Source organism: Macrotis lagotis, chromosome 1 (assembly GCF_037893015.1).
Source record: "Macrotis lagotis isolate mMagLag1 chromosome 1, bilby.v1.9.chrom.fasta, whole genome shotgun sequence".
In the NCBI taxonomy this organism is placed as follows: Eukaryota; Metazoa; Chordata; class Mammalia; order Peramelemorphia; family Peramelidae; genus Macrotis; species Macrotis lagotis.
Window position 1 is genome coordinate 39,623,965 of NC_133658.1, and position 27,069 is coordinate 39,651,033.

General features: G+C 38.8%; 1 protein-coding gene across 3 annotated transcripts; it reads right to left on the minus strand.

The window, feature by feature from the left end:
• Positions 1–1,140: 1,140 nt before the first annotated feature.
• Positions 1,141–10,148, minus strand: LOC141496120 (interleukin-36 alpha-like). 3 transcript variants are annotated; one of them, XM_074198309.1, is made up of 5 exons: positions 10,035–10,148; positions 9,483–9,530; positions 6,853–6,951; positions 5,178–5,317; positions 1,141–2,683 (listed from the first exon to the last, which is right to left on the minus strand). In XM_074198309.1, exons 2-5 carry the CDS (start codon positions 9,511–9,513, stop codon positions 2,468–2,470), a joined length of 486 nt encoding a protein of 161 aa, XP_074054410.1. In that variant the 5' UTR covers positions 9,514–9,530; positions 10,035–10,148; the 3' UTR covers positions 1,141–2,467. The 3 variants fall into 3 exon arrangements, with proteins under 3 accessions (XP_074054410.1, XP_074054399.1, XP_074054389.1); XM_074198298.1 differs by lacking the exon at positions 10,035–10,148 and adding an exon at positions 9,678–10,001 and having other exon boundaries at positions 1,147–2,683; positions 6,841–6,951; XM_074198288.1 differs by having other exon boundaries at positions 1,148–2,683; positions 6,841–6,951; positions 10,035–10,146.
• Positions 10,149–27,069: the final 16,921 nt, after the last annotated feature.

A 27,069-nucleotide genomic window follows, 5' to 3' on the forward strand; every position in this document is an offset into this window, starting at 1 on the left:
ATTGCCTTTGTTAAGAGGAAAATTCTTTGTTTGGGATTTCACCCTGATTGATCAGGACAAAGATAATTAAAAGGAATTCAAATAAAATAAAAGCGAAACAAAAGCTCACAAGACTAGCAGCATGCTGACCACCATATGGCTTCAAGGGCTGGTGAACTTTTATTAGGGACTTTCATAATCAGATTGAGACAACTCAAGTAGGTTCATTCAATAACATTCACAGATAGGAGTATAAACATCACAAATGGAGTGGGTGACAAAGAGCAGGTAAAGTAAAACGATAAAGACTTGGAGTCACCTTCCCCAACACTCATTGACAATCAGACCTCAAGCATCACTGAGTCAACATAACCTTTGATGCTTTCTTCATTACTGCTTTGACCAGAAACTTTGAGGCTCTTCTTCCAGATTGATGTTTTTAGACTAAGTTAAAGAGGCCATTCTTCACTTTATTTCTTTCGTAGTTGGCCTTAATCACTGAATGGGCATGGCAAAATCAAACTGATATCTGTTAAAGTCCTTAGCATAAAAAAGGCGAATGTCTCCCACTACATCCAGGGCCATCCCTGGTAATCCTGAAACATAGTGGTCACAGGACTCAGATGACTTCAGAGGAGAAAGAGAAGTTGGTGATTTTCCATAGCCCTGCCTCACTTAAGTCTAATACAGGTGCATGTTGTGACATCGCCTCCTTGGTGTCATGGTTCAATTTGAGAACAAAAGTTAAATAAAATCAATGTGGAAATTTTTTGCAACATGTAAAACCGCTATAAAATTGTTTACCATCTTAGGGAGAGAAGAGGGAATAACTGAAGGAGGAAGGGAGATAATATATTACTCAAAATTTGCTGAAACAAATGTTTAAAATAATTTTTATCATGTAATTGGGGGAAATATATATTCACACACACACACACACATACACATACACACATATATATTAAAGGAAAAGAAAATGTCTGACTCCATCAAGCCTCCAGGAATACCAGTATAATTTCAATCTCCTTCCCAGGAAGACCCTGTCACTTGGAGAAATGGTTACTTCCTGTAGAAGACTTACACTGAAATAGGTTTTCTAAGAGAGTTTAGGAATAGAGATTCTGAAAGTCCCAGGTACTCATTATCATCATCATTATTACAATGACATATTGTGCTATGTTTGTTAGGTACTAGGGATGTGAATAAAAAAATGGAAGCAGATACAGGATTAAAGAAACTTGCTTTTCTAATTAGAGAAAATACACTTATATAGATAGAGAATATCAAACATACACAGTAAAGTCCCGCATTGGATAATGCACCAAGTATGTAGGCAGGAAGATGAGTCTTCCTGAGTTCAAATTGACTTCAGACATTTGCTAGCTGTGTGACCTTGGGCAAGTCATGTGACCCTGTTTGCCTCAGTTTCCTCATCTGTAAAATGAGATGGAGAAAGAAATGGCAAACCTCTCCAGTATCCTTCCCACTCAAACCCAAAATGGGGTCAGGAAAAAAATAGTCATGAACTAAATAATAACATTGTATTAGTCTTTTATTTATTTTGTTAAACATTTCCCAATTATATTTTCATCTGACTTGGTGGCAGTTGGTAATTTGTTAGACTCTGGACTAAATGACTTCTAAAGACTCTTCCGAATCTAAACCCATAGCTCTATAATCACTGTCAGATTCCTGAATATGAAAATATTTTAAAGCATACAGTGAGACTTGGTGACAATGAGCACTGTCGGTTGATGAGGAGAAACTCCATTGACCCCAGCAACCCCCAAGAAATTCTACTGGCACAGATGCCAAGACAGAGGACAGTGGGAGAAGATGACATTTATAATGGGAAAAATATCCCTAAAACAGCTTCTGCACATTGCAGGGAGAAATAGATATGAATCTTGGAGGGCCCTGGAGTTTTAACTGTGGGAATAGGCTTCATCTTCATGAGAGAACATGAGAGAACAAGAGAACATTCCAAGAAGACCTGGAAGGAACAAAGTATTAAAAGAGATGGGGGAGAGGCTAGGTGGTGCAGTGGATAGAGTGCTGGCCCTGGAGTCAGGAGTACCTGAGTTCAAATCCAGCCTCAGATACTTAATAATTACCTAGCTGTGTGGCCTTAGGCAAGCCACTTAACCCCATTGCCTTGCAAAAAATAAAAAATTTAAAAATTTAAAGAAGTCACCATAGCTCAGGCAACAGTCATGAGAGGAGAAAGATATAGAGGGTTTAAAGACCTATAGTCAGGGGGTGAATTGTCCTGGATCAACTCAGAACTGCTTTTTTCACCAACAAGCATTTAGTGTACACATTCCTTAGACAAATAACATACCTCACTACTCTTGGTTTTTTCATTTGTTGAAGGGAAATAATCATTTCAACCTTGCAAAAATTAACATGTGAAAGGGATTTTGGAAATGAAAAAAATGGACAAAGAGGGTAGACCTTCCCAGCCTTTAGGCTGCTCAACCAGACCAGGTTAATATGAATTCATTATAAAGAATTCTATGTTATTTCCTTCCCCCACATCCTTGGTCATCCTGACAGGCTCTCCTATCTTATTGGAGATGCATATGAACCAGCCAGGACAGGCAGCTGACTCAAGAGTAGAGGTGTTTCCAGTATTCTTGCAGTAGAAGACAAAAGGTTTCTGGGCCTTATGAGAGTGGTACAGGTCAATCATTATGTCCTTTTCCTGAAGGAGAAGAAAATGACTATTAGTGGGAATAACTGAGCATAAGGGAGAAAAGTCAATCAAAGAGAAAGGAGAGGAGACTGTTCATCCATGAAGACTTTGCTTATAGGAAGCCATGGAATAGAGTCCTTCAAATAAGGTAGGTTCAGATAACCTGTGGTCTTCACCTTACTAACAGGGAAGACCTAAGTTCATGAGATCCAAGATACTCATGGGTAACTCTCTTCCAAGGAAATGAATCTCAGCATTGAAAAAGAGAGAGAACAGAGAAGGGCTAATTTGGTAGTAATATCCAATATATGTGAGAGCCTCTGCTATCTAAGAATATTTTCTCTGCTAAAAGTAGAGTAGCTAGTAGTCCTTTAACTTGCCTCATTAGCATTGTCATTCTTCAAAAGTCGGAGGAAACAGTGAGGTGACAATCATTCTACATATAATCCTCATCAGCAAGGAATGAATGACTGTTTATAAAAACAGAATTGATGGCAAACTTATGGATTTCCCCTAAGTTTAGTTTAGTGGTCCATTTTGAAATTCAAGACAGAAAAGCTGGGCAAATATACATCCTTGCTTTGGGGCCAATAGGTTGCAAGAGGTTCAGAGAAATGGATTAAAGTACAATCCAGGAAGAATGGAATACTCCAGAATGGCATCATAATGAAAGAAAGGGAAATAATGAGAGAAATCCAAAGGACAATAAAAATAGAATATAAGTTTTATATTGAAAGTAAGTTCATATACCTCTTCTTTCTTAGCTTCTATGCCACAGGTAAAGGAAGTCTTGAAGAAACCCTGTTCCATGTCCATTTTCATGGCCAGAAATGAATCCTGGGTTTTGAGACTTTTTCTTTGGATGTTCTCTGTTTGATGTTGTCCCCTAACCCCTTGAATTTGATTACTGAATGATATACAGAGCTTTGTAACATACTCATACAAGCCTCTGATAGATGAACAAACCTTTAGTTGGGAAGAGGCCAAATTCAGGAGTTGTTAGCATTTCTGTGAAGTCAGTTGCTATACTCATGGTTAGTCATTAGATACTCTACCTGCATCTATATGCTTTAAGAGGAAACATGGGGGGGTGTAGCTAAGGTGGTGCAGTGGATAGAGCACAAGCCCTGGAGTCAGGAGTACCTGAGTTCAAATCCAGCCTCAGATGCTTAATAATTACCTAGCTATGTGGCCTTGGGCAAGTCACTTAACCCCATTGCCTTGCAAAAAAAAATTTTTAAAAGAGAAATCATAGAGTGATGGACTTGATGTTGAATAAGACATATTTTTGGAGATGTCCAATGTAACTTGTCCACACATGCAAGAAATTTATCCAGCATAATGGTGAGTGAGAGATTTCAGGGAGAAAGCACTCTCAGTGTTGGGGTTTCGGGAGCAAGATTATCTACCCCCAAAATAGGCTTAACTGAAAATGATAATTGATGTCAGATGTAGGAGGTGTCATTGGAAATTAAAAATTGATGGAGAAAAGTTTTCAGAATATATTATTAATAAAAGACTTGAGTAAAGCTTGATCTTTACCAAGGCTCATGAGGGAATTTCACATGAACTGTCTAAGGCAGCAGAAGGAGAATAATTCAAAGTCCCATTAGCAGTTCTTGTAATCAAAAAGCAGCAAGCCTCATCCACCTAAGACAGAGTTAATATTGGAAACATGCTAACTACTGTTTTGCATATACCATTCCCTTCTTTGGGCACTGGAAGCATTTAGTATACACATTTTCATATTGGAAGCCAATCATTATGAAAATATCATCAAACTATAATCATACAAAACAGGAAACAGGAAAAATATTACAATATCACAGAATAGAAAGGAGATATAGGAGGGAGAGAAAACAAATGTTTATTATTTGAAAAAAGTAATAAAAAAGAAACACCTGGTATTCAAGAAGACAAGTTAGAATTTGTCCAAGGTACAACTCCTAGGGTTTGTGAAAGACCATCAAAAGATAAGATTAAATGAAGGAAGAGTAAACTGGACTTTTTTTTCTTTTGAGGCAATCAAGGTTAAATGCCTTGCTCAGCATCACACAGTTAGTAAGTATCAATTGTCTGAAATCGGATTTGGACTCGGGTCTTCCTGAATCTAGCACCCGTGCTCTCTCCACTCTGCCAGCTTGCTGCCCCTAAACTGAACTGCTTTAATGGAGAATAAACTTAACAAGGATGCTGTAACTCTGAGTTTGTGAAGGGTTATCATATATAAAAACACAGTGAGATGTATATTTGTTGCCCAAGGAAAGAACAGAATAAGGATCCCAAAGCTTCCAGGGATCAGATGAACAATAACTTCCAAACAATTCCAAAGGTGTAAATTGTACTGAGTTGCTTCCAAGGATAGTGAGTTATCTATCATTGGAGGTCTTGATGAAAGTGCCCAAGGATGTTGAGGAAGAAATGCTTTCGTAATGCTTCAAATAAGCAATCACCAACATGGCTTCCCATTCCAATGGGAATTCTATGACTCAATGAAACTCACCTCCAGCTTTAATGTGGCAGGTTCTTTATTCTCCTCACAGAACAGACAGAGTTTATGGTCTTTTATTCCTATATAAATAGGGCTCCCTTTGTTTTTTTCAAGGGAGTCTTCATTTCTGCATGATATCATTTCCAGTATTACTAGAAAACAAGGAGACAGGAGGAATTGAAACATCAGATCTAGAAAAAGACCAGAGACTCAGACTCAGGACCTGGGATCCATTTCTAGCAGACGGAGCAGGGCTTTTTCAAGACCCCTTCTACCCAGACCACAGAGACTAAGAAGGATGGTTTGGGCATCTCGCTCTGGGTAGCCTTGACTCCGGAATTCCAGCAGCTCAACCACTAGTAGCCTGATCCCCATGTTTCCTCACTTCCTTCTTCTCCCAGTAGTAAGGGAACTTGAGTCAGAAATACCTTCTTCCACAGGTACCCTTCTTAATTCTCATCTCCACAGCTAATTTAGATGCCTCCAGGACAGAGGAGATATTGGCCTCTTCAGTACTTCCTCTTCCTCCATTTCCAATTCTCTCCACTAAGGACACTATATAAACTTGTCAGGCTTGAATTCACCAAGTTGGTTTACCTGTACCTGATGGAACAGGAAGAGCAGGAAAAGCACCCATTTCTACCACCAAGGTTGCTAAGGAAAACTAGACCCAGAATCTCATAGATTCCAAGAAATCTGCACCTGATGGCTTCACCATGGAGACAGGGAGCACCCAAATTTAACACTGGGCTGACCCTCCTCCAAGACAAGAGAACTGAGCTTCAGTCCCAGCTCAATCACCTTCTCATTTGGTGACCTTACACGTGTCCCTTAGTTCTTATAAGACTCAATTTTCGCCACTGTAAAATGATATAACAATGGTTGCCCTGTCTCCCCTAAAGGAATGTTATAAGAATCATAGGAGAAGATGCCAAAGTGCACTTTGGTGCTTTTCATTGGGATAATGCAATGAGTTCTGAAATGAAAGGGACAGGGGAATGGGGGGAGCTATGACCAAATTGTACAGTGACCCCATATCTACAGAGGGGTTGGGGAAAAGGAGAGTTGCTCCTCAATGCTTTCCTTTCTTCTTCTTCTTTCCCTCCCTTTCACCCTCCTTTTTCACCCTTCCTCCTTTGTCCTCTTCTATGACTCAATGAAACTCACCTCCACCATTAGATGGTCATTCAGTCTGGGCTTTCTCCCATCCCCCTCAAATGTTTCTTTTCCCCCTTTTCTGTTCTCCTCAAAAAAAATATTCTTTGGTTATAGCAAAGACAAACCATCATCTGTCTCTTTCTTTGTCTCTATTTCTATTTCTATCTTTCTGTTTCTATCATTCTACCTTTCTTTGTCTCTTTCTGTCTCTCTCTCTCTCTCTCTCTCTCTCTCTCTCTCTCATTCTTGCTCTCTCTTTCTCTGTGTGTATCTCCGTTTTTCTCTGTCTCTGTCTCTCTGTTTTCTCTCTTTCCCTATTTGTCTCTATCTGTATGTCTCTCTCATATTTACACACACACACACACACACACACACACACACACACACATCATTTATAGATATGGGACCTGAAAACACAATAACGATCCAAGAGATTTCTTGAATAGAAATGTTGTTGGAACCTGTTCTGATGAGCAATAACATGAAAATGAGTCACCTAAGGGGGTGTGTCACTCACCTGGGGTCATACCTTCCTTGTGAGGAGTTGATATGAGGCTCTTCCCCTGAAGAATCCACACCTGCTGATGAATGTCATGAATTTTCTTCACCTCAGCTTGTGCTACAGAGACTAAATAAAAAATAGATAAAATGCAAATGTAGCTAAGTCATGAATCTTAAAACTACCTCTAGTAACTTACTTGGACTATGAAACTAGCATTCAAAAAAACTCTTAATTTCTTTGTTTATTTGGGTTCTCCACTCCCAATGAACCATTTTGCCTATTCTTTCTAATATAAAGATCTTTCTCTTTATAGAGAAAATAAATGGGGTGGCTAGGTGGTGTAGTGGATAAAGCACCGGCCTTGGAGTCAGGAGTACCTGGGTTCAAATCCAGTCTCAGACACTTAATAATTACCTAGCTGTGTGGCCTTGGGCAAGCCACTTAACCCTATTTGCCTTGCAAAAAAAACCTAAAAAATAAAATAAACAAAATAGGAGGTGAGCATCTTTGTCTCTTATGGGTGATCATTCCATCTGCTAGTAGGCCTCTCTTTGTTTTGTCCTGTTCCCCTCAATATAATTTTTGTTTGTTTTGTTTTTTAATTCTTGCTGCTCTCCTAGAATCAGACTGCCCATGAAATCTCATACCTGGAATCCTCCATTCTCACCCCCTACTTTCTATTATCCCTGGTTTCCATCAGAACTCAGCCCCATTCAACCTTCTATGGGAAGCCTTTCCTGAGCTCCATTAGCTTTTGATGCCTTCCCTCCACCCCACTATCACCTTTTATCAAATATATAAGTTTTTGAACTCATACATATTTGTGTATAGATTTGTATGACTATATGGACTACATGCCTACATAAATTATATGTACATAGACCATATAATTATATCACATGTATTTATTATATATGTGATATAATGTTTAATGTGATATATACATATATGTATATATATACAAATATACATATATATATATATAGGTGATTGGATAGCTACATAAATAATAGATAGATGTAGATCTCAGCACCTGACAGAATGTAAGGTCCTTAAGATCAGGAACTAATTCTGTCTTTCTATCCCTAGGACAGTGAAACCCTTTAATGCAATGCCCTTGGTCTTCAATTTATACCATATTTTGTTTATACATGATCATTTGCATATCTCCCCTATTAGACCCCTTGAGGACAGAGATTCTCATTGGCCTTTCTCTGGATCCCCAAGTGTCATCATGGTTCCTGAAATAATCCCTATTCATTGACCTATAAAAGTTATTTAATAAACATTTGTTTGACTGGTTAATTATGCTACTTGTCGCTATGAGGACTAGAGAAGAGAAAGTCAGGGAGCTGGGAAAAGTCCAGACAAAGCAAGGCAAAATAGAATCCATTTGATTCCAGTTTCTTAGTATGGGGGAAGGGGGAAGTTTTGGGGAATTGCAAGTGAGTTCCATGGCAACATGTTTTATTCTAGCTTTGTATCATATATTAGAGTCGAAATGTAGATTCAAATGAAGATGAAAATGCAAGGAGTGTTGAGAAAATGTCCTCCAAAACAAACTAGTCTTCCAAAAATGACTAATAATGTCAAGAAAACAAGCAATAGTGGATGAGTAAATCCTAGGATGTCCTGAGATATCCAAGGTACAGAAGGAGGCCTCCATTAAACTGAGTAGCTGAAGCTCTTGGAAAGAAATCAAGAATCTCATAGTCCATCCAAGTGTGGAGAGGTTCTTGTCTGTACCTCTGGAGGTACCTATTAAGATCATGGATTCATCTAATGAGTGCCCAGTATCCAATACCTCTGTAAGAGGCTGCACTTTAGAAAAACATATTGACCATCCTGCAAAGAATATGAACATATATCTTTGGAAGGAAGAATTGCAAAGTATTTACAACATGGAAGATCATTCCAAATCACTAATTTAAAAAAAAAATAGAAACCAGGACAAATCTGAACTTTCTCTTCACACCCAGGAAATTACTAAAAAATGACAAAAATATATCAACTCTTTTAAAATCCTTGCTTATTCTGATTCATTGACTACCCTTATCATATGCATAATTGTAATCATCTTAATGTAAATGACCTTATGCAGAATTGCTACTATAACCCTTCATTTTCAGCAAATATGCTCATGGTAGTCATGTGTTATTATAGAGTAGTTTGTGTGCATAGTCAGGAGTAAGCTAAGGATAATGAAATGTTTTGAGTCTGTACTTGTAGTTTCATCCATCTCAGGGGTTTCCTGAAGTGGAAATTCATTCCACAGACAGAGAAAAAAGAATCTATAACTCAGTAAGGGCGCTGCTTTTGATTCAGAAGCTATATGACTCCCCCCACAACCCCACAACTAATATGTTGAAACCTGACTCTTTCTTACCTGAACGTTAGCCCTCCATCTACTCTCTTTACTGCCTCCCAAACATTTGGAAGGGATAGAAGAAAAGGAAGGGAAGGGAAGAGAAGGAAAGGAAGAAAGGAAGGAAGGAAGGAAGGAGACAAGGGAATGTGGAAACAGATACTAAATCTAGCCCTAGAATGCAACATTTAGGAACCCACCAGGCAGATTTTTAATCTCATCCCAGAAAAAACATAAATTCTCTTCTAACAAGCAAAGGATTAACTATGCCCTCCCAAGAATGGTCACTTACATGGAAAGTTAAAATGTGGAGGATGGTCCATGGCAGAGTCTCTCAGACCTGTAGAAGCAGGACAGTGGTTAGTGATATGAAGACCTTTCCTCTGAGTTTGACCTAGAAAGAAGCCCATTTAAGCAAATTCCAAACCTTTATCCTCCCACAGCTGGCAGTATTAGACTAACTGGATTTAGAGCAGACCCATCTTACCTACACATACTCAGAAGTGATGGGGATAGAACACCAGGTTTCCAGAATATGCCCATTTCCAGGAAGCTGTACAATGTTCCACACCCCCTACCACAACTATCAATGTCACCAGAGTTTTTTCCTGGGTGATTCTAGTACTAGAATTTCCCACAAAGAACCAACTAATCATTTAAATGACCATATTCTATGGACAAGCAAGACCTCTGCTACCCCATGGGTTCAACTGGATCTCACACCAAGAAACTCCATCCTTCCAACATGGCTGGTGCAGTTGGGTTCCATCCCCTACTTCTAGCACCCAAAAGACAGCAGGGAAAGAAGCATGTAATCACAGGGAGGTACAAAGAACAAGAATACCTGAGCTTGTCAATGACTGATTATTATGGCCCTGAGCACCTGGGCTGTGACTCCCCTAGTTCTTAGAAGTTCTGTAGGCTCTTCTGAGGCTCTGGCTTTTTATCCAGCTGAATAATTGGGTGGTGTTTCTTTCTACTATGATTTTTTAGAGGAAGACTTCTTCCGGGTAAGAGATGAAACTGAGGCGGCTGCTGTATGGGGACTGATGTATCAGCATGATTCATTTCATTCATATGAATCTTGGGAAATCCCCAGGCAATGAATCTGTTTTCCTAATTCTCCTGGGGTGAATGAATGGACAATTTCTCTGGGATATACATGAAGTGGGCATCAGGGCTGGGGGTGAAGCTCTCTAATACATACAACCTCCAATGGCACTAATACACCCCTCCTTTCCACCCAGGGTGGAGATTCCTAAATCCTCAGAGGTCATTCCACATCTCAAAAAATCCAGCAGGTTTCCCTACCCCCAGGGGACCCCCCTTAGGCATTCAAGCATCCCCATCAACTGCTTTGAACCTTTCTTTTTGCTCTGATTTCAACTATTCCCTCTTCCTCAAATACTCTAATCAAACCAGGCTTCTAGCTGTCCCCTAAACATGTCTTGAACTTTCATGACTGAGAGTCCTTGATCATACTTGTTCTTGTCATTCTGTCCTTGTTAAATCCATCTCCTAACCCTTGATCTCCAACTTTTAGTATTCTATACATAATTGAAGGTCCACTTCACACCTCTTGTTCTAAATAGTCTCCTTTTATCTCTGCTCCCTTTGGGCAATGCTTTGCCCCTAACTATCAATAATAAACATTTTAATAGTCTATTATATGTGCAAAGCAGTGGATAAGGACATAGGGTTGAATCAAAGATAAAGATTGTAGGATAATAATTTCTAGATTGAAAGTAACATTAAAGTTTAGAGCAGAATTCAATTCCAGTCTCAAACACTCACAGGCTGTGTGCTCTGGGCAAATCACTTGAACCTGTTTGCCTCAAATTCCCCTTCTGTAAAATGAGCTGGAGGAAGAAATGGCAAACCCCTCCAGTATCTCTGCCAAGTAAACCCCAAAGGAGACACAAACAGTCAGACACTGCTGGCAGCAAGAACATCTTTGACCCCATATGTCCAACCATTTTCCAAGTCTCATTCTGTGTTCAACCTCCAAAACTTCTCTTATCTGTCCTCCTTTCTTCACCCACCAATCCTTTATCATCTCTCATTGTTTCTGCTGTAATGGGTTCCTACATAAATTCTTTGCCTCAAATACCATCTTCCTCTATTCCATTTTTAACACAGAAAGACAAGTTGACATTCTGAAAGCATATTTGACCTTCTTATTTTCTTACTAGAGAAGATTTTTTAAAATAATTTTTTTAAAGATTCTTTTGCTCCCTATTGTCACTAGATTCAACTGTAAACTCTTTGGTGGAATATTTAAGGTCTTTCACAAGTTGGATCTAAGAGAAATGGCAGCAGCACCAAGCAGAGGAGACAATAACCAGAGCAGGAACTGGAACAGGGTGGGCACCATGCCCAGAATCACCATCATTGAAGTAATGAAGCTCAAGATTCAGGTTCCATGGAAGCAGACTGATGACTCCAAGGAGAGGGTCAAGGGTCTCTAGTGGGACATGGAGGGGAAGAAGCAGCAACTTGTTTAGGATGCTAAGTTGGCTTCCTTGATTCATGGGATCCAGAGAGTAAAGAGAAAGAAACTAGATCCTGCTCAGGAGTGCCTGGCTACCATTCTGCAGAGGCCAGAGGAAGCAGAGAAGGCAACTGATGAGAGTGAGAGAAGTATAACAGTCCTTAAAAATTGGTCCCTGAAGGATGAAAAGAAGATGCATCTCCAAGAAATCCAGGTTAAGGAGATCAAATACATCTCAGAGGACACAGATAGAAAGTCCAAGGAGATGGCCCACAAGTTGGTGATCATTGAGAGGGATTGGGAGCACACAGAGGAGTGGGCCAAGCTGACTGAATCCCATGATAAGGAGATGGTTGAGTCGATAAGACTATGGACCAGAACCTGAAATGTCTGCATGCTGTTGAAAAAAAAAATGACCTCTCAACTGAGGGCTGATTGTTAACCTGAAGGATGCTTTCTTCTCTGGATTCTTGCTTATCCTCTCCCCATCTTATCCCTATCCTCAACTCCCTCCTCCAAACTATCTCTGCAGCTCTCCCCTAGAAATCCCAGATGGACTAAGGGCTGAGCACTTTGGGAAATAATATTTAAGGAAACAAGAGCACCATGCAATAACTTCTTTAAAAGCATATTGGGGGGCAGCTAGGTGGCATAGTGGATAAAAGCACCCGCCTTGGAGTCAGGAGTACCTGGGTTCAAATCCGGTCTCAGACACTTAATAATTACCTAGCTGTGTGGCCTTGGGCAAGCCACTTAACCCCATTACCCTATAAAAACCATGAAAAAAAAGAAAAAAGAGTGTTGTTCAGGATTTCAATTTTAAGGTATCTTGGGGTATTTTTTTTTCTATTCCTTGCTTTTTAAAAAATTTGCATCATTAGCAAACAAGCAAATAATATAGATAAGCTCTCTCTGAGACCATATTATCTTCCTTCTCCTCATTCACTCACAGAATGGAACATGTGCCCCACAAGTTGGGGTGTCTACTTATATCCCTATTTCACCTTCTTTGAAAAATAACATTTTTTGCCACAGTTAAATCAAATGAAATGCATTTTATTACCCATATTGAGTCTGAAACCACTTTCTCTTAAAGTGCCATCTCATTGAGCTTGGTATCACTCAGTGCTAGAGAAATCTTGAATAGCTTATGTGCAAAACTTTTTCAAATTTTCATGTGTGTGTGTGTGTGTGTGTCTGTATAATTTTTGGTACTTTATCTCTCTTGAGTGAGGAGCACCTGGGTCACTGGTATCCCATTCCACTTCAACTCTTATCTAACTGTGAGTGCTCTCTATCTGTAGTCCATGGGCTGGCATTGTGGGGATATTTTTTAATTCCTTTTTAGGTGGGGGAGAGGTGAGTCATCTGTGTGGTGTTGTTAGATTTATATCATGCAGCTTATTGGGTTAAATATATTCTACTGTAGTCTATTTGGGAGTCAATCTGGGAAAAAGAAACCAAGTGTTTTATACTGAAATGGATAATATGGCTTTTGAAATAAAGAATCAGCTCCTCAAAAAAAAAAGACAATTTCTTAATTTATCCCACATTACTTCCCCTCAGGTACTCTGTGTTTGAGCAGAGTGTAGTCTCTGCTGATCACTGAATTTGGTTTTCCATCCTCTCCCTCTGTTGCTTTGACTTTAATTCTGTTCCTTCCTTATCTCTCCATTTTGCAGAATCTCTAGTTTCATTTAAATTGCAGTTCAGGTACCACCTTCTATTGGAGACCCTCTCTGCTTTACAGATTCTCCCCACTCCTAAAATTACTTTGAAAGAGTTCTGTATATGTTTTATATGCATTTATCAATATGCAAACGTAAAGCAACTGGACACACACAACAATAAACTTGAATTGGCTGAAGCATGTGATCTTGCCTTGTTAAGTAGTAAGAAGTCATCAAGTCAACTAGAATGAAAAATTGGAGCACCCGGAAGCTTAAGGCAGAAGCTTTCCAGGAAGACTCAGAAATAATCCTTTGAGGGAACACTACAAATAGTGACTCATATTTGACCTCCTCCCTCCTTTAAGTTTCTGAGACTCCAAAGGATTTCAAGCTTCTACATATTCCTACTTTCCTGAGAAAAGATCCAAGTACAACTTGTTTGAGACTAAGAAAAGCAGATACAAGGCTCTACAAAGAGCCAGGCAAAAAAAGTTACAGGACAGATAAGACAGGCATCTTCCAGGATTCCAGGAGTTGTGGGTTACCCTTTGTCACATGTGCTCACCAAAATTGAGATAGATTTCGCTGGCACTCCACTTTTGGGAGAGAGTCCTAGAGACTTTAGACTAAAATGTTTTTGTACCAACAATACCATCCTAGTAAAATATCCTTTTCTAAAAGCTAATTACGTCTACCTAATTGACATCAACCCAATAATCAGGGATGGAAAACACACTGGTGGGGGCTTGTGAATTATAGACTTAGAAAAAGCAATCCCTATTTATTAGATCTAATTCTAGAACTCAAAGGGAAATAGTAACCATGATTTTGGGTCCTGACTCCTCAGTGAGAGTGGAAGTTTGGATAGAAGCTACAAAGCATTGCTACAAATGTAAAGCCTTTCCATCTAAAAATTTCCCTTACTTCTTAATATAAGGCATCATAGGTTTTGGACTAGGAGGCAGAAGGAGAGATAGAGATAGACAGAGAGGTAAAGAGAGAGACCAAGAGACGAAAACCAAAAGAGAAAGCTACAGGGATAGAGGTGGAGAGACAGGCAGAGAAAGAAAGAAGAAATGACAATGCAGCTGCTAAAGAGAAGTGCCATAAGGGAGGAATAAGAACAACAATCTTTTCTGTCCCTGGGCCCATTTACCCTTTTTACAATGGGCTAGCCAAAACCAACAGAAGTTAAAGAGTGTTCCTTTCCATACCCCAGTGAAAAGATCTCTAAGACTTAAGAAAGCACCGATCTATTTTAGTTCCAGTCAGTATTGGAGCCTGAATTCTATTCCAAGGTGTGCTATGAGGCAGCTAAATAGCCCAACGGGTTGGATTCAGAAGAACCCAACCTGGGTTCAAATCCAATCTCAGACTTTTATTAACTGTGTAACCATGGGAAAAAATCACCTAAAATCTCTATTTGCCTCAGTTTCCTCTTCTGTAAAATGGGGAACATAATAGCAGCTACTTCCCAGGTTTGTTGTGGGGATCAAATGAGATAAGTTTTGCAATTATTGTTTTTGTAATTATTGTTTGTAATTTTTGTAATTATTTGTAATAATTATAATTATTTGTAATAATTTTGTAATTTTTGCTTTATAATGATTTGTAATAATTGTAGCTATATAAATACTAACTAGCCATGAATCTCAGAATCTTGAGTTCTTCCTGAACCTCCACTTCTTCATTTCGTAAGTCAAGTATAAAGAGATTTATTTGCCTGATCAAAGGCAAGTGACAGTGAGAGTAAAGCAGACTGAAACTGCACATGTCATAGAACTCTGAGATCCAGGTCAATCCAATGCCTGAGGTATATCTGGGGTAATGAGCTTGTAGCTACTTGAGTAATACTTTCAATATTTATTTTTCATTGTCTATTATTTATCTCTGTTTCTTGCTAATTCTATGTTGAATGAAGATCCAATGAAAATCCAAGTCCTCTAACACCTTTATGCCAAACCAACATAACCAACCCTCATTAAAGCACAGCCAGTCAAAGTAAAACAAGAGAATGGGCAAGAAATCACAAAAAGTGGAGGTTCCAAGGTAATTTTGATGACCCCACAAGGACTGTACTCAACATAGCTTTCCCTCTCCTTCCTCCCCCAAGCTACACTTCCTCCAAAATTCCATATTCAGTTAAAAGCACCCCCCCCATTTCCCAAGGTATCTAGGTTCATCCTTGATTCTTCCCTCTCCCTCTCCCCCAATAGCCAACCAGTGATCAAATCTTTTAATTTTTCTTCCATAGTATCTCTTAAATCTGTCTCCTTTTTGCTTACAAAATCATTGTCACCTTTTACTTGAAATATTGACTATAATAGCTGCTAATTGATTCCTGCCCTCCTGACCTCCTGCCTGAACTTATCATAGAGCTACCTGTTTCCTTCCTCTCCCTTTTTTCCTCCATCCCCTAAATAGCTACAGAAACCATTTGCTTAAGACATGGGTCTAATTATACCACTCTGCTCTAAAACAATCAATGAATCTTCATTGTCCTTAAGATAGAATATGCTCTCTCTCACCTTCCGTGGAAGGACCTTCCTAATCTGTTTTTAAGTCATTTTTTTCCAGTTTCCAGTCAAATGTGGCACTCTGAACAAACTAGTCCCTAAGCAAGCCATTCATCTCTCTTCATCTCTGTCTCTAAATCCTTGACCTCTTTATCAATTCAGCTTAGTTATCACCTCCTTCATGAAATTCCCTGATTTCCTCCCCAGTTGTGAGTGATTGTTGTCATTTTGTCTTGTGTTATACTTACTTCTGCCCATGTTGTATCCTTACCCCATCCCACTCCCACAGAAGGTAAGTTCCTTGGGATAGGAAATATTGAATATTTATTTTATACACACACATACACACACACACACACACACACACACACACACACACACACACACACACACAATACACATACATCTTGCCTTAAATCTTTGCTTTAATTTCATTACTGTAAGGAATTTCCAGTTGGTAAACTCCCTCTAAAAATGCAGGTTGGCACCTTTTCTCCAAAGTTTAGTCTTAGAAACTGGCCTTTCCCCAGGGTGAAACAACTAGAATATGTCAAAGATAGGATTTGTACCCAGGACTTCCTGATTTTGGAAGATTTCCAAATCTTTCTCCCATAGGCACCAGAAAGCACCGGTCTACTTTAGTTCCAGTCAGTATTGGAGCCTGAATTCTATTCCAAGGTGTGCTATGAGGCAGCTGATTTGCATTTAGAGAATACTTTTAAAATGTTTCTTGAAATAAATTGGAATGGGAAATTAAGCATCAAAGCCAAGGGCAGTCATTGGATCTTGCTGCATGAAGTGGGCTGGGAGGAGCTGTAGGGCTGGATAAGTGAAAGCTAAATCTTACCCATGACTGTTTGATCAAGGTTTACATGACCTCAAATGATCTGTAATGCAATGTTTCACAACCTCCTAACTCAGGGTGATAGAGTCATTCATTTCAATGATTGGAAGTCAGAAGACTTGGATTCTAGTATGAGCTGTTATTTAAGTCTGACCAGCCCTCTTCTCTTTCCTGGGCTCATTTGATCGTCCATAGTATGAGGAAGTTGAATGAGAACAGGGATTCTTCACTAGGATCCCTTTGGTAAAATCATTGGACCCTTTCTCAAAAGAGAGAAGGAAATGAAGGAAATACCAAATTTCAGTTACAGATTAACCAAGTTCTTGGACCACCTGAAATCTATTCATGGACTTTGGGTTGCCCTACAATTCACACATGAAGAAATTAAATGTATCTATAGTCATATGAAAAAATGCTCTAAATCATTTTTGAATAGATAAATGCAAAATAAAACATCTCTGAGGTACTGCCTTACACCTACCAGATTGACTAATATGACTAAAAAGGAAAATGATTAATGTTGGAGGAGCTGTGGAAAACCTAGGACACTAATGCACTGTTGGTGGAATTGTAGAATTGTGAACCTGATCCAACCTTTCTGGAAAGCAATTTGAAATTATACCCAAAGGACAATATAACTACATATCTTTTGATCCTACAATACCACTTCTAGATCTGTCTCCCAAAGAGATTCTACAACACCACTACCAGATCTATCTCCCAAAGAGATCACAAAAAGAGTAAAAAATCCATATGTACAAAATTTAGCAGCTCTTTGCATAGTAGCAAAGAATTGGAAATTGAGGGGATGCCCATAAATTCAAAAGTGGAAGAACCAATTGTAATATTAGTCGGTTGGTTTGTCAGTTGGGTTCTTGTCCTTCATTATCAAAGAAGACCAAAATGACATCTCTATGTTGGAGACAAATTACAGTGTCTCAGATTGATCAGATCAATATGAACTCAAAATGCTTTACCATAGGTTGGGTTCAAATAGTTCATGTGAACACCTGGGGTGGATACTCTAAACTAACATATATCACATTTCCTTTGAGCTCCATCAATTCCACCTTCCTCATAGAGTGCAGCATAATCACTAATGAGGGTACACCATGCTGAGTGGTTGTGTGTCAGTGTTTCCCAGGGTGTATAATCAATTCTAAAGTTCTTCAGAGTGTTCTGGTATTGATTCTCTGACCCCCCCCCCCCTTGTGAGTGTTCCCCTGTGTGATTTCTCCATTTCTCCATAAATTGGTCTTTTTGACAAGCAAACTTCTGGCATTCTAATAACATGCCCACCCCATCATAGTTGCACTCTCTGTAGTAATGTTGCAATGCTAAGTAGTTTAACTCCAGAAAGGACCTCAGTGTCTAGTATTTTCTAGGTGATTTTTCAGAATTATCCCAAGATAATTTAAATGGAAGCTATTCAGCTTCCTGGCATGGTGCTGGTAGACCATCTAGGTTTCACAGACATATAGCAATGGGATCAGCACAAAGGTTCTGTAGACATTCAATTTGGTAGTTGGTCTAATATCCCTTCTCTCCCATACTTTCTTTCAGAAACTCCTAAACACCGAGCTAGCTCTGAGCAATGTTTGTGTCTCCCTCATTGTCAATGTGTACCTCCCTGGAAAGGACACTGCCAAAGTAAGTGAACTTGTCCACAGTACTCAAAACATTTCCATTTGCTGTGATCGATGCTGATTCTATTCTAGCTGAGATCTACAAGGTGGGCAGGCCATTGCTCATCCAAAAGCTGACTGAAATTTTCCAAGTTATATGGCATGAAGAGGATAACTCCCCTGTGACAACCATAGGGGTATTTCTCTTTTAGTCATTGCTAGTAAGATTCTTGCCAGAGCCCTTCTCAATAGGCTGATCCTTCACCTGGAAGATGGTCACCTCCCTGAGAGCCAGTTGGCTTCAAAAAGGGTTGAGGAACAGTCAATAGTGTGTTTGCTGCCCAACAACTCAAAGAAAAATGCCAGGAACAGAACAGAGGTCTGTATACAATATTTTGTAGCTATGACTAAGGACATTGATACCATCAGTCATGAGGGTTCATGGAAAATTATGTCAAAATTTGGTTGCCTGGAAAAGTCCATCAATATTGTACATCAATCTCAGGTTGATGGATGCCCAGGTTCTGGATGGTGGATAATTCTCTTGAGTCATCGATAGAGTGAAACAAGAATGTGCCCTTGCTTTTTACCATAATATTTTCAGCCATGTTATCAAATGCTTTCACTGAGAATGAACACAACACCAGAGTCAGATACTACATTGATGATAAATCCTTCAACTTGAAAAGGCTACAAGCCAAGACCAAAGTGGAGGGATGATCTTGAGTTTGCAGATGATTGTACACTCAGTGTGGCCTCTGAAGCTGAGATGAACAAAGTATGAATGGATTCTCTGCTATTTGTGCTAATTATAGTCTAACAATTAATACCAAGAAAACACAGGTGCTCCATCAGCCAACTCCGCACCATTCATATGTGGAACCATTGATCAAAAACTGGTTTTTCAGTCTTTACTTAAGGATTATTAGTCTGAGTGTTCTCTCTCTCTCCTTCATAAATTTAGATGTCGCCTCTGTATATGTCAAATTTGTTTGGTCAGCCTCGTCCTTACCAATAAATTTGGCTTGCAGTTGTCCTGACAATCATAGGAAGCAGATGGTAGAAGGCAGGAAACTTGTCTGGTTATCTCTATATGAGCCACATATGTTTCTACTATTGGGACCTTCTGGCAGGACAGGAGATACTAACTCTGTCTATTTGAATTCAGCCAGGAAAAAAATGATTTTCCTAAAATATAGGGCTCATCATGTCACTTCTCTTCCCTTTCTCCCCACCCCCCACCCCCCCAGAAGGCAGTTTGTTAGTCTTTACATCATTCCCATAGTATGGATTGATCTAAGTTGAATATGATGAAAGAGAAATTATATCCTTAGGGAAGAAACATATAGTATGTGATATAGTAGAGTTACATTATAAGGCAATTTTTTTTAATTAAAGGTATATAGAAAGTCTTTGCTCTTTGCTCAAACTCCACAATTCTTTCTCTGGATACAGATGGCATTCTCCATCACAGATACCCCCCAAATTGTGCCTGTTTGTTGCCCTGTTGGTATGAGCAAGTCCATCAGGGTTGATCATCGCTCCCATGTTGCTGTTAGGGTGTACAGTGTTTTTCTGGTTCTGCTCAGCTTGCTCAGCATCAGTTCATGCAAATCCTTCCAGGCTTCCCTGAATTCCCATCCCTCCTGGTTTCTAATAAAACTTTTTTCATTGCTAATTATGACTTTGATGCCAACCTCTCCATGCAATTCCAATTGAAGGTCCCTCAGGTAGGCTGAGCTTGAGAAAGCTCAGCAACATGTACAGGAAATTGCACAGAGAAAAGGCTTAGCATAGTTCACAGAGATAATAAGAACATGCATAAGAGCTAACACTATTCTTAGCATAAACAGCTAGCTGGTGATAGCATTTATATAGTACTTTACAAATGTCAACTCATTTGATCCTAATATTAACCCTGGGAGGCAAATGCCATTATCATTCCTATTTTACAGGTGAAGAAAATGAGGTTAATAGAGGTAAAGTGATTGCCCAAGTTCACACAGCTAATACATACCTGAAGCAGTATTTGAACTCAGGTCCTCCTACTAACTACCGCAATCAAATCAGAGGGGGGGGCGCAGGAAAGGAGGGGAAAGTTGGGCAGATATGACTGTGTCTAGAACACAGTAGGTCCTTCTGAAATGCTTGCTGATTCATTGACAATAGTGTCACGGATAACTGACAAATAGCCCATTCAATGGTACCCAAAGGTCTAGAGGATGGTATAGAGAGTGGACCTTCATTTGAAAGTTATGAAGAATATTTCTAAAGCACAGATATGACTCTGCTAGACACCCATTCCCATTTAATCAAGTTCAGCGGCTCCTTCTATTTGGCTTTTAAAGCCACCCATAACTTAAGGACCTCATACCTTTCCAGTTTTTCTACACCTTACACCTGTGAAACATAAAAAATTTTGATTAAATTAAAAAAATAGCCACATAGTAAACAGGAAGTTTATTCTCTAAGATTTACAAGATTTATACAAAGAAAATCTCTAAGATTTAAAAAGAGAAAATGCTGTAATCTTTTTGGGGTTTTCTGTTCTGTGGAGGGTGGTCTCCATTCTCTTCATTTTCTAAGCCAGTTGGACTCAAAAGTTACCCCCTTTGGAGCAGGACAGGCTTAGTATATAATATACAGAACACCACCCATGCACAATGAGTGCTATCTTAGTCACTCCCCCTGGGGACTGCCTCCATGGTATATGCATTGGAGAATACCTGGAGCCAGGTGCTAAACCATTCCTCAAGTACCTACTTTTGTTCTGCACCTGGAAAGATATTTGGGGGGACTTTTACCAAGATCTTTGATCTTCCTTTTTTTTTTCTTCTGGCTCCCCCCCCACTAAGGTCAGGGTCTCTCTCTCTCTCTCTCTCTCTCTCTCTCTCTCTCTCACCCCACCTCCACCCCCACCCCCAAAAGGAATATGGTGGCCAAGTTTACACAGGGATTACTAGATGTCAAAAACCTATATGAATAGACTTGAAGATTATATCAGATGTATAGGAATGACATTTAATGATTGAGTTTTGATCATGGGAAATTGGTTCGGGGAAAAGAGGTCTTAAAAACTGGGTTCATTCTAAGTGAAAAACTCACAGACAGACCATCTGACCATGGAGTAAAGATTACTGCTCACATGTTACTACAGAAGTTCAAAAGTTACCATATAAAGTTCACTGCAAATGCTCACAGGTTAAGCTCTTTGGAAAGGTAGCAAGATAAAGGACAGGCTGATTAGTAGAAGTTGAGGTTTAAAAAAGGTCTAGAGTGTTTAAGAGAAAAAGGAAAGAGAGAAATTTAGATCAACATAGATCCAGTCACATGGAGCTGGAGTCATATTGTTAAAGAGAAGAAGCTCAGAAGAGAGAAAAGGGAAAGGGAAGAGAAGTGACATGATGAGCCCCATATTTTAGGAAAATCATTTTTTTTTCTGGCTGAATTCAAATAGACAGTTAGTATCTCCTGTCCTGCCAGAAGGTCCCAATAGTAGAAACATATGTGGCTCATATAGAGATAACCAGACAAGTTTCCTGCCTTCTACCATCTGCTTCCTATGATTGTCGGGACAACTGCAAGCCAAATTTATTGGTAAGGACGAGGCTGACCAAACAAATTTGATATATACAGAGGCAACGTCTAAATTTATGAAGGAGAGAGAACATTCAGACTAATAATCCTTAAGTAAAGACTGAAAAACCAGTTTTTAATCAGAAATATAAGATTTTAGAAACTTCATGTATACACACTCCTCCAAATATTCTTTGATGCAGTGACATCAGTCTCCTTGCTACTCCATGAATAATTCACTCTATCTCTTGACTCTGGTATATTCACTTCAGTTGTCTCCCTTCCCATTTCTGCCTCCAAGCTTTCTGTTTCCTTCAGGTCCCAGATAAAATCCCACCTTCTGAAAGAAGCTTTTCTGATATCCCTTAATGCTAGTACCTTCCCTTTGTGGTTGCTTTCCATTTATTCTGTATATATCTTGTTTGTACAGAGTTGCTTCTATGTTGTCTCTCCCATTTGATTATCAGCTCTAAGAAGGAAAGGACTGTTGGCTTTTCTATGCAACCTCATCTCTGAGTATAAACCTTGGAACATAATAGGTGTTAACCTTAAAAACAAAATCTTAAACATATAGGATTAAAATAAAAAGACAGAAAATATAGGCAAGACTTGAAATTTTATTCTCTGGGATTTCCATTAGTCCATAGGTGGAAGCCATTCTAGTAATGATCACCCCAAGTTGAGGGAGATCAGAAAACTTTTAATACTGCAAGAGAAGGGGAATAGGATATATACATAGCAAGAATAGACAAAACCCTAAACTTTCCTGGAGGCCATTCTATTATTTGATATCAAAGGGAATCCTCTTTCTTTCCTGAGGGAAGTAACATATTTTAAGGGCAGGGCAAGTACTTCTCTCCCTAAAGGAGGACACAATTCTTTCCTGTCCTAAGGAGGGCAGGACAAATCTCCCTTTCAAAATCTAAAGGAGAATGCATTCCATTCCTCACAATAACTAAGAGAATTGGCCTTTGATTAGGAATATAGTTATAAAAATTTATAGTAATTATTATTATTATTATTATTATTATTACCTTTTTGGCAAAGGACTTGAGGAAATGATTGTTGACTAACTGTCCTTATTTGAATATCTCTAGGCAACTTACTTAAAACTCTCTGAGTCTCAATTTCCTTATCAGTAAGCTGAAAATATTAGAATAATGACCTCTATATTTGCTTACCATTCTGTATTTGATGCTATGATACATTGACTTGGCCAATGACTACTTCAAGTGTCCCTTCCAGGTTAGGGTCCCTTTCCCTAGTGACTCCTCCGTTGGGGAGGAGGTAATCATTGCAAAGGAAGAAAGAATGGAGGTGAAGTGTCATGAGTGAGGAACTATAAAAAAAAAATTAGTTTGTACCATAGATTTTGGAAAGGGAGCAGCAGTATTATATTATGACTAGAAAATTGGAATGGGGTCAGGTGGTGAAATACTTAAAATTACCAAAAGAGTAGTGCACATTTTAATTAATCAGTAATCATTTATTAAGTACCTTCAGGACTAAGTCCTGAAGTCACAAAATGATGCAAAAAGCAGAACCTGGTCTCAAGGAATTTACAAGCTAATGAGAGAGAAAATATATAAACAAAAATACACAAGCAAACCATATAAAGCATAATTAAGATACAATTAATAGAGGGAAGGTGCTGGAATTGCAAAGGTTTAGGAGATGTGTGGCATCAGAACTTTGTGTTACAGTGTTGGTTCTCCTTAAACAGAATAATTAGAAGACCCCGGCTGGAAAACAAAAAGGAATTTATTTGCTTTTCTTGAGAAGAGGGCACAACCTCTATAACATGAAGTACAGCTCTAGGAGTAGTACAAAGGATGGAAGCAGTCCCTAACACAGTCCCAACTCTCTGACCCACTACCTACTGTTTAGATAGCTGGGCTCACAATCTTTCTGAGGGGATCTGGCCAATAGGTACAAAGCATTTTCAAGCCATATTTGCATAATTATTCAGATGCAGTTTTACCCTATCAGAGAAAGATCATTTGTTTTACCCTATCAGAGAGATAATTCTGTATAAGGTGGCCAATCAGCACAGTCGATCAATGTTGAGTCCCCCTGTCCACCAGGGAATTAATTCGGCTCAGGAGAGAAAAAAATCATGCATCCACTCTGGTGGGGTCCTATTAGGACAACTAGCAGTGCTGTTCATTGATAATTTCAGACAATTCTTTATAGCAAAAACCACACAAAATTAGCATACAGAATAAAACAATGGTTCTCTAACTTGAGCAGGATATAACCTAGCAGGATAACCCTGGTCAAGAAGTTCAGGTACAGGGCTGTCACCAAGTAAGGTCACGAATGACATAGTTGTGTTATCACAGCAGAGTTCCATGGAAAGCCTTCAGCCAGAGGGTCACCTAAGCATGGGCTGTTAGCCATAACTGACTTTATAACCCAACTCACCTGAGCAGCTCTCAACATTTCCCCCTTTTCTGTTTGCACAACAAAATCACAGTTGCCCAACCTGATGTTCAACCTGGCATACATGATTCTGAATTCTATTGATAGCATACATAGCTGCTTTGGTTACAGAAAAAAACACTTTGATTAAACTTAGAAAACACAAAAGTAGAAACATCAAGAGAATCAATATGAGACACAATTGTATAATACTCTGGGCCCAATGCCAGAAGAGGGTAGGATGTTGAAATCATTTAATTATCTTATCAGCTGTCTTTTCAGGAATTAGGTCTAGCTGGGAGGTTTCGTGGATGTCTTTAGTCAACTTACACAAATCATCAATACCAAAAGATATAGTAGAATTCCCTAACAATCCATTAAGTTGATTCCTACCTAACCTTTCTTTCATTCCCATTGAGTATCATAATACTCCAGGCTAGTCAGATAAATTTGCATATAGCGATAGTCACAACTAAATATTTATCTAAACTCTACTATATCGAATTCATCTCCTATAGAAACTACTGTCTTCTTCAAACCTTCTAACATTAGCAAAAATTGTTTATCAATATCAGCCTGTTTGGGGAAGGCCAAACTTACATTTTTACTAAGTTCCTCTAAATAATGTGCTTGAACTACTTCATCTTGTACATTAGATATAGACAGGGCAAGTGATACAGATGAAGCTATAAGAGATACAAGCATAAAAACTCCAACTACAAAGCAACTAATACATCTCTTAACCCTTCTAGATGGGAGGTTTCACGAAGAACATGATCAGCACTAGATTTGTACCATCCTTTGGTTTTGACTGGCATTAAGGCATAGGTAGGGATGGATGGTAATAATAAACACTATATGACCTGCTGATAAGTGAGAAATTGTGCTATTAGAAGATTGAACATACACTGATTCATTTTTACCAATCATAAAAGCATATGGCTCTTGAGTACAAGAGGTTAAATTTACTTCTTCATGCTACCACCTCTCACCCCTAGGTGCTTCCTACAAAAGACAGGGAAAAAAATCAAAACAATGAAAGAAAAAAGTGTTAGTAAACAAATGAAAGATTCGTGGGTAGGCGATGTTTTTGTTGCCATGATAATGGAAACAAATGCATTCACCTCTAAGTGGGATCACTGCATGTTGTGTTAAGTTAGGTAGCAAAGTTCCAGGAAAATCATAAGCAATGGTGGTGCTAGGGCAAGGCCAGTAAAGTTAAAATGCTTTATCAGAGTCCTTTTTGCAAGCTGCTGAAGATGCAGTACTTGAATTACATCCTTTGAGGCTTTTCCATGCCACTCTACTTCAGGAAATTTTTCTCCCCAAGTGACTACTTGAACCCAAGGAAGGTGCCCCACAAAGGCCCAATGTTGTTTTTCAGTATTTGATGATGGCCCTGCACTTACTTCTAATTGAGCTATTGCAGTGATCATTGCTAGCAACATGCCCCACCCCCACTTCTTTATTTTGTTTACTAACACTCTTTTTCTTTCCCTGTCATTGTTCTAGTTTTTTCCTGTCTTTTTTTTAGAGGCAGTCAATGTCTTCATCTTCCCCCTCAAGTAGTATAATGTTCTTTTCTGGGAGCCAGGCATATTCTCCTTCATCTGTAAAGACCCAAATACATTTCCCTTCAGTTAACATTAAATGAGGTCTTTTGCAGCATCAATCTTTTGCATCCTTCCACATTACTCTATGAATATTCTTAGGGATCTTTATTATGTTATCTATGGTATTTTTGTAACCAAAGTGTTTTTCAGCTAAGGTTTTATTTTTATCAGCCAAAGTCAAATAATTTAAGGAATATAAGGCTTTGCTCAATCTAGTGTATGTTCCCCTAGCTCCCCTTTATCTTGTTTTTGTAAAAACTGTTTCAAGGATCTATTTTTTTCTTTCAACTATGGCTTGGCCAGTGGGATTATAGGGAATACCGGTAATATGTTGTATGTGAGAAGAACAACAAAATATTTTAAATTGTTTAGCATTATATGCTGGTCCATTATCCTTTTTTAGTTTTCAGGGGATACCAATCTAAAGAAACATAGATATAAATGGTCAATAACATGTTTGACAGTCTCACCTGTCCTAACAGAGGCAATGGTAAGGTAAGAATAAATGTCCACTGTCACATGGTCATACTTCAGCCCCCCAAAGGAATTTTCATGTGTCACATTCATTTGCCATAAATCTAAAGGTTGTAATCCCTGTGGATTAATACTAACACTCTCTGGAGGATGGAAAATTACACAATGGGGACCTTGTTTAACAATTTGTCTAGCTTCTTTCTTGGTGATAGAAAATTGTCTCCTCAAAGCCTTTGCTGATTGATGAAATAGTTCATGAGAGGCTTTAGCGATAGAAATATTAGCCATAAGTAGTTGATCAGCAATTTGATTACCTTTGATAATTGCTCCTAGAAAAGAAGTGTGGGAAGGAATATGAATTATGAAGAGGGGGTATTTTCTGTTTCTAATGACATTTTAGAGTCTTATAAATTGAAAATTTCCTCCAGTTTGTCTTTTTAAACATGTTGTTTCAATTCTAACTATTCTCACTGCATACTGTGCATCAGAAATAATGTTAATAGGAATTTTATATTTTTCTATAGCAAGAATGACTGCATAGATTTCATTCTTTTGTGTGGAATCATACTCAGTATTATATAGTGTTGATGGTTGCTCAAGTGAGTTTAGATTAGAAGGTCAGTTATGACTTAAAAAACTTAAGCTCTGA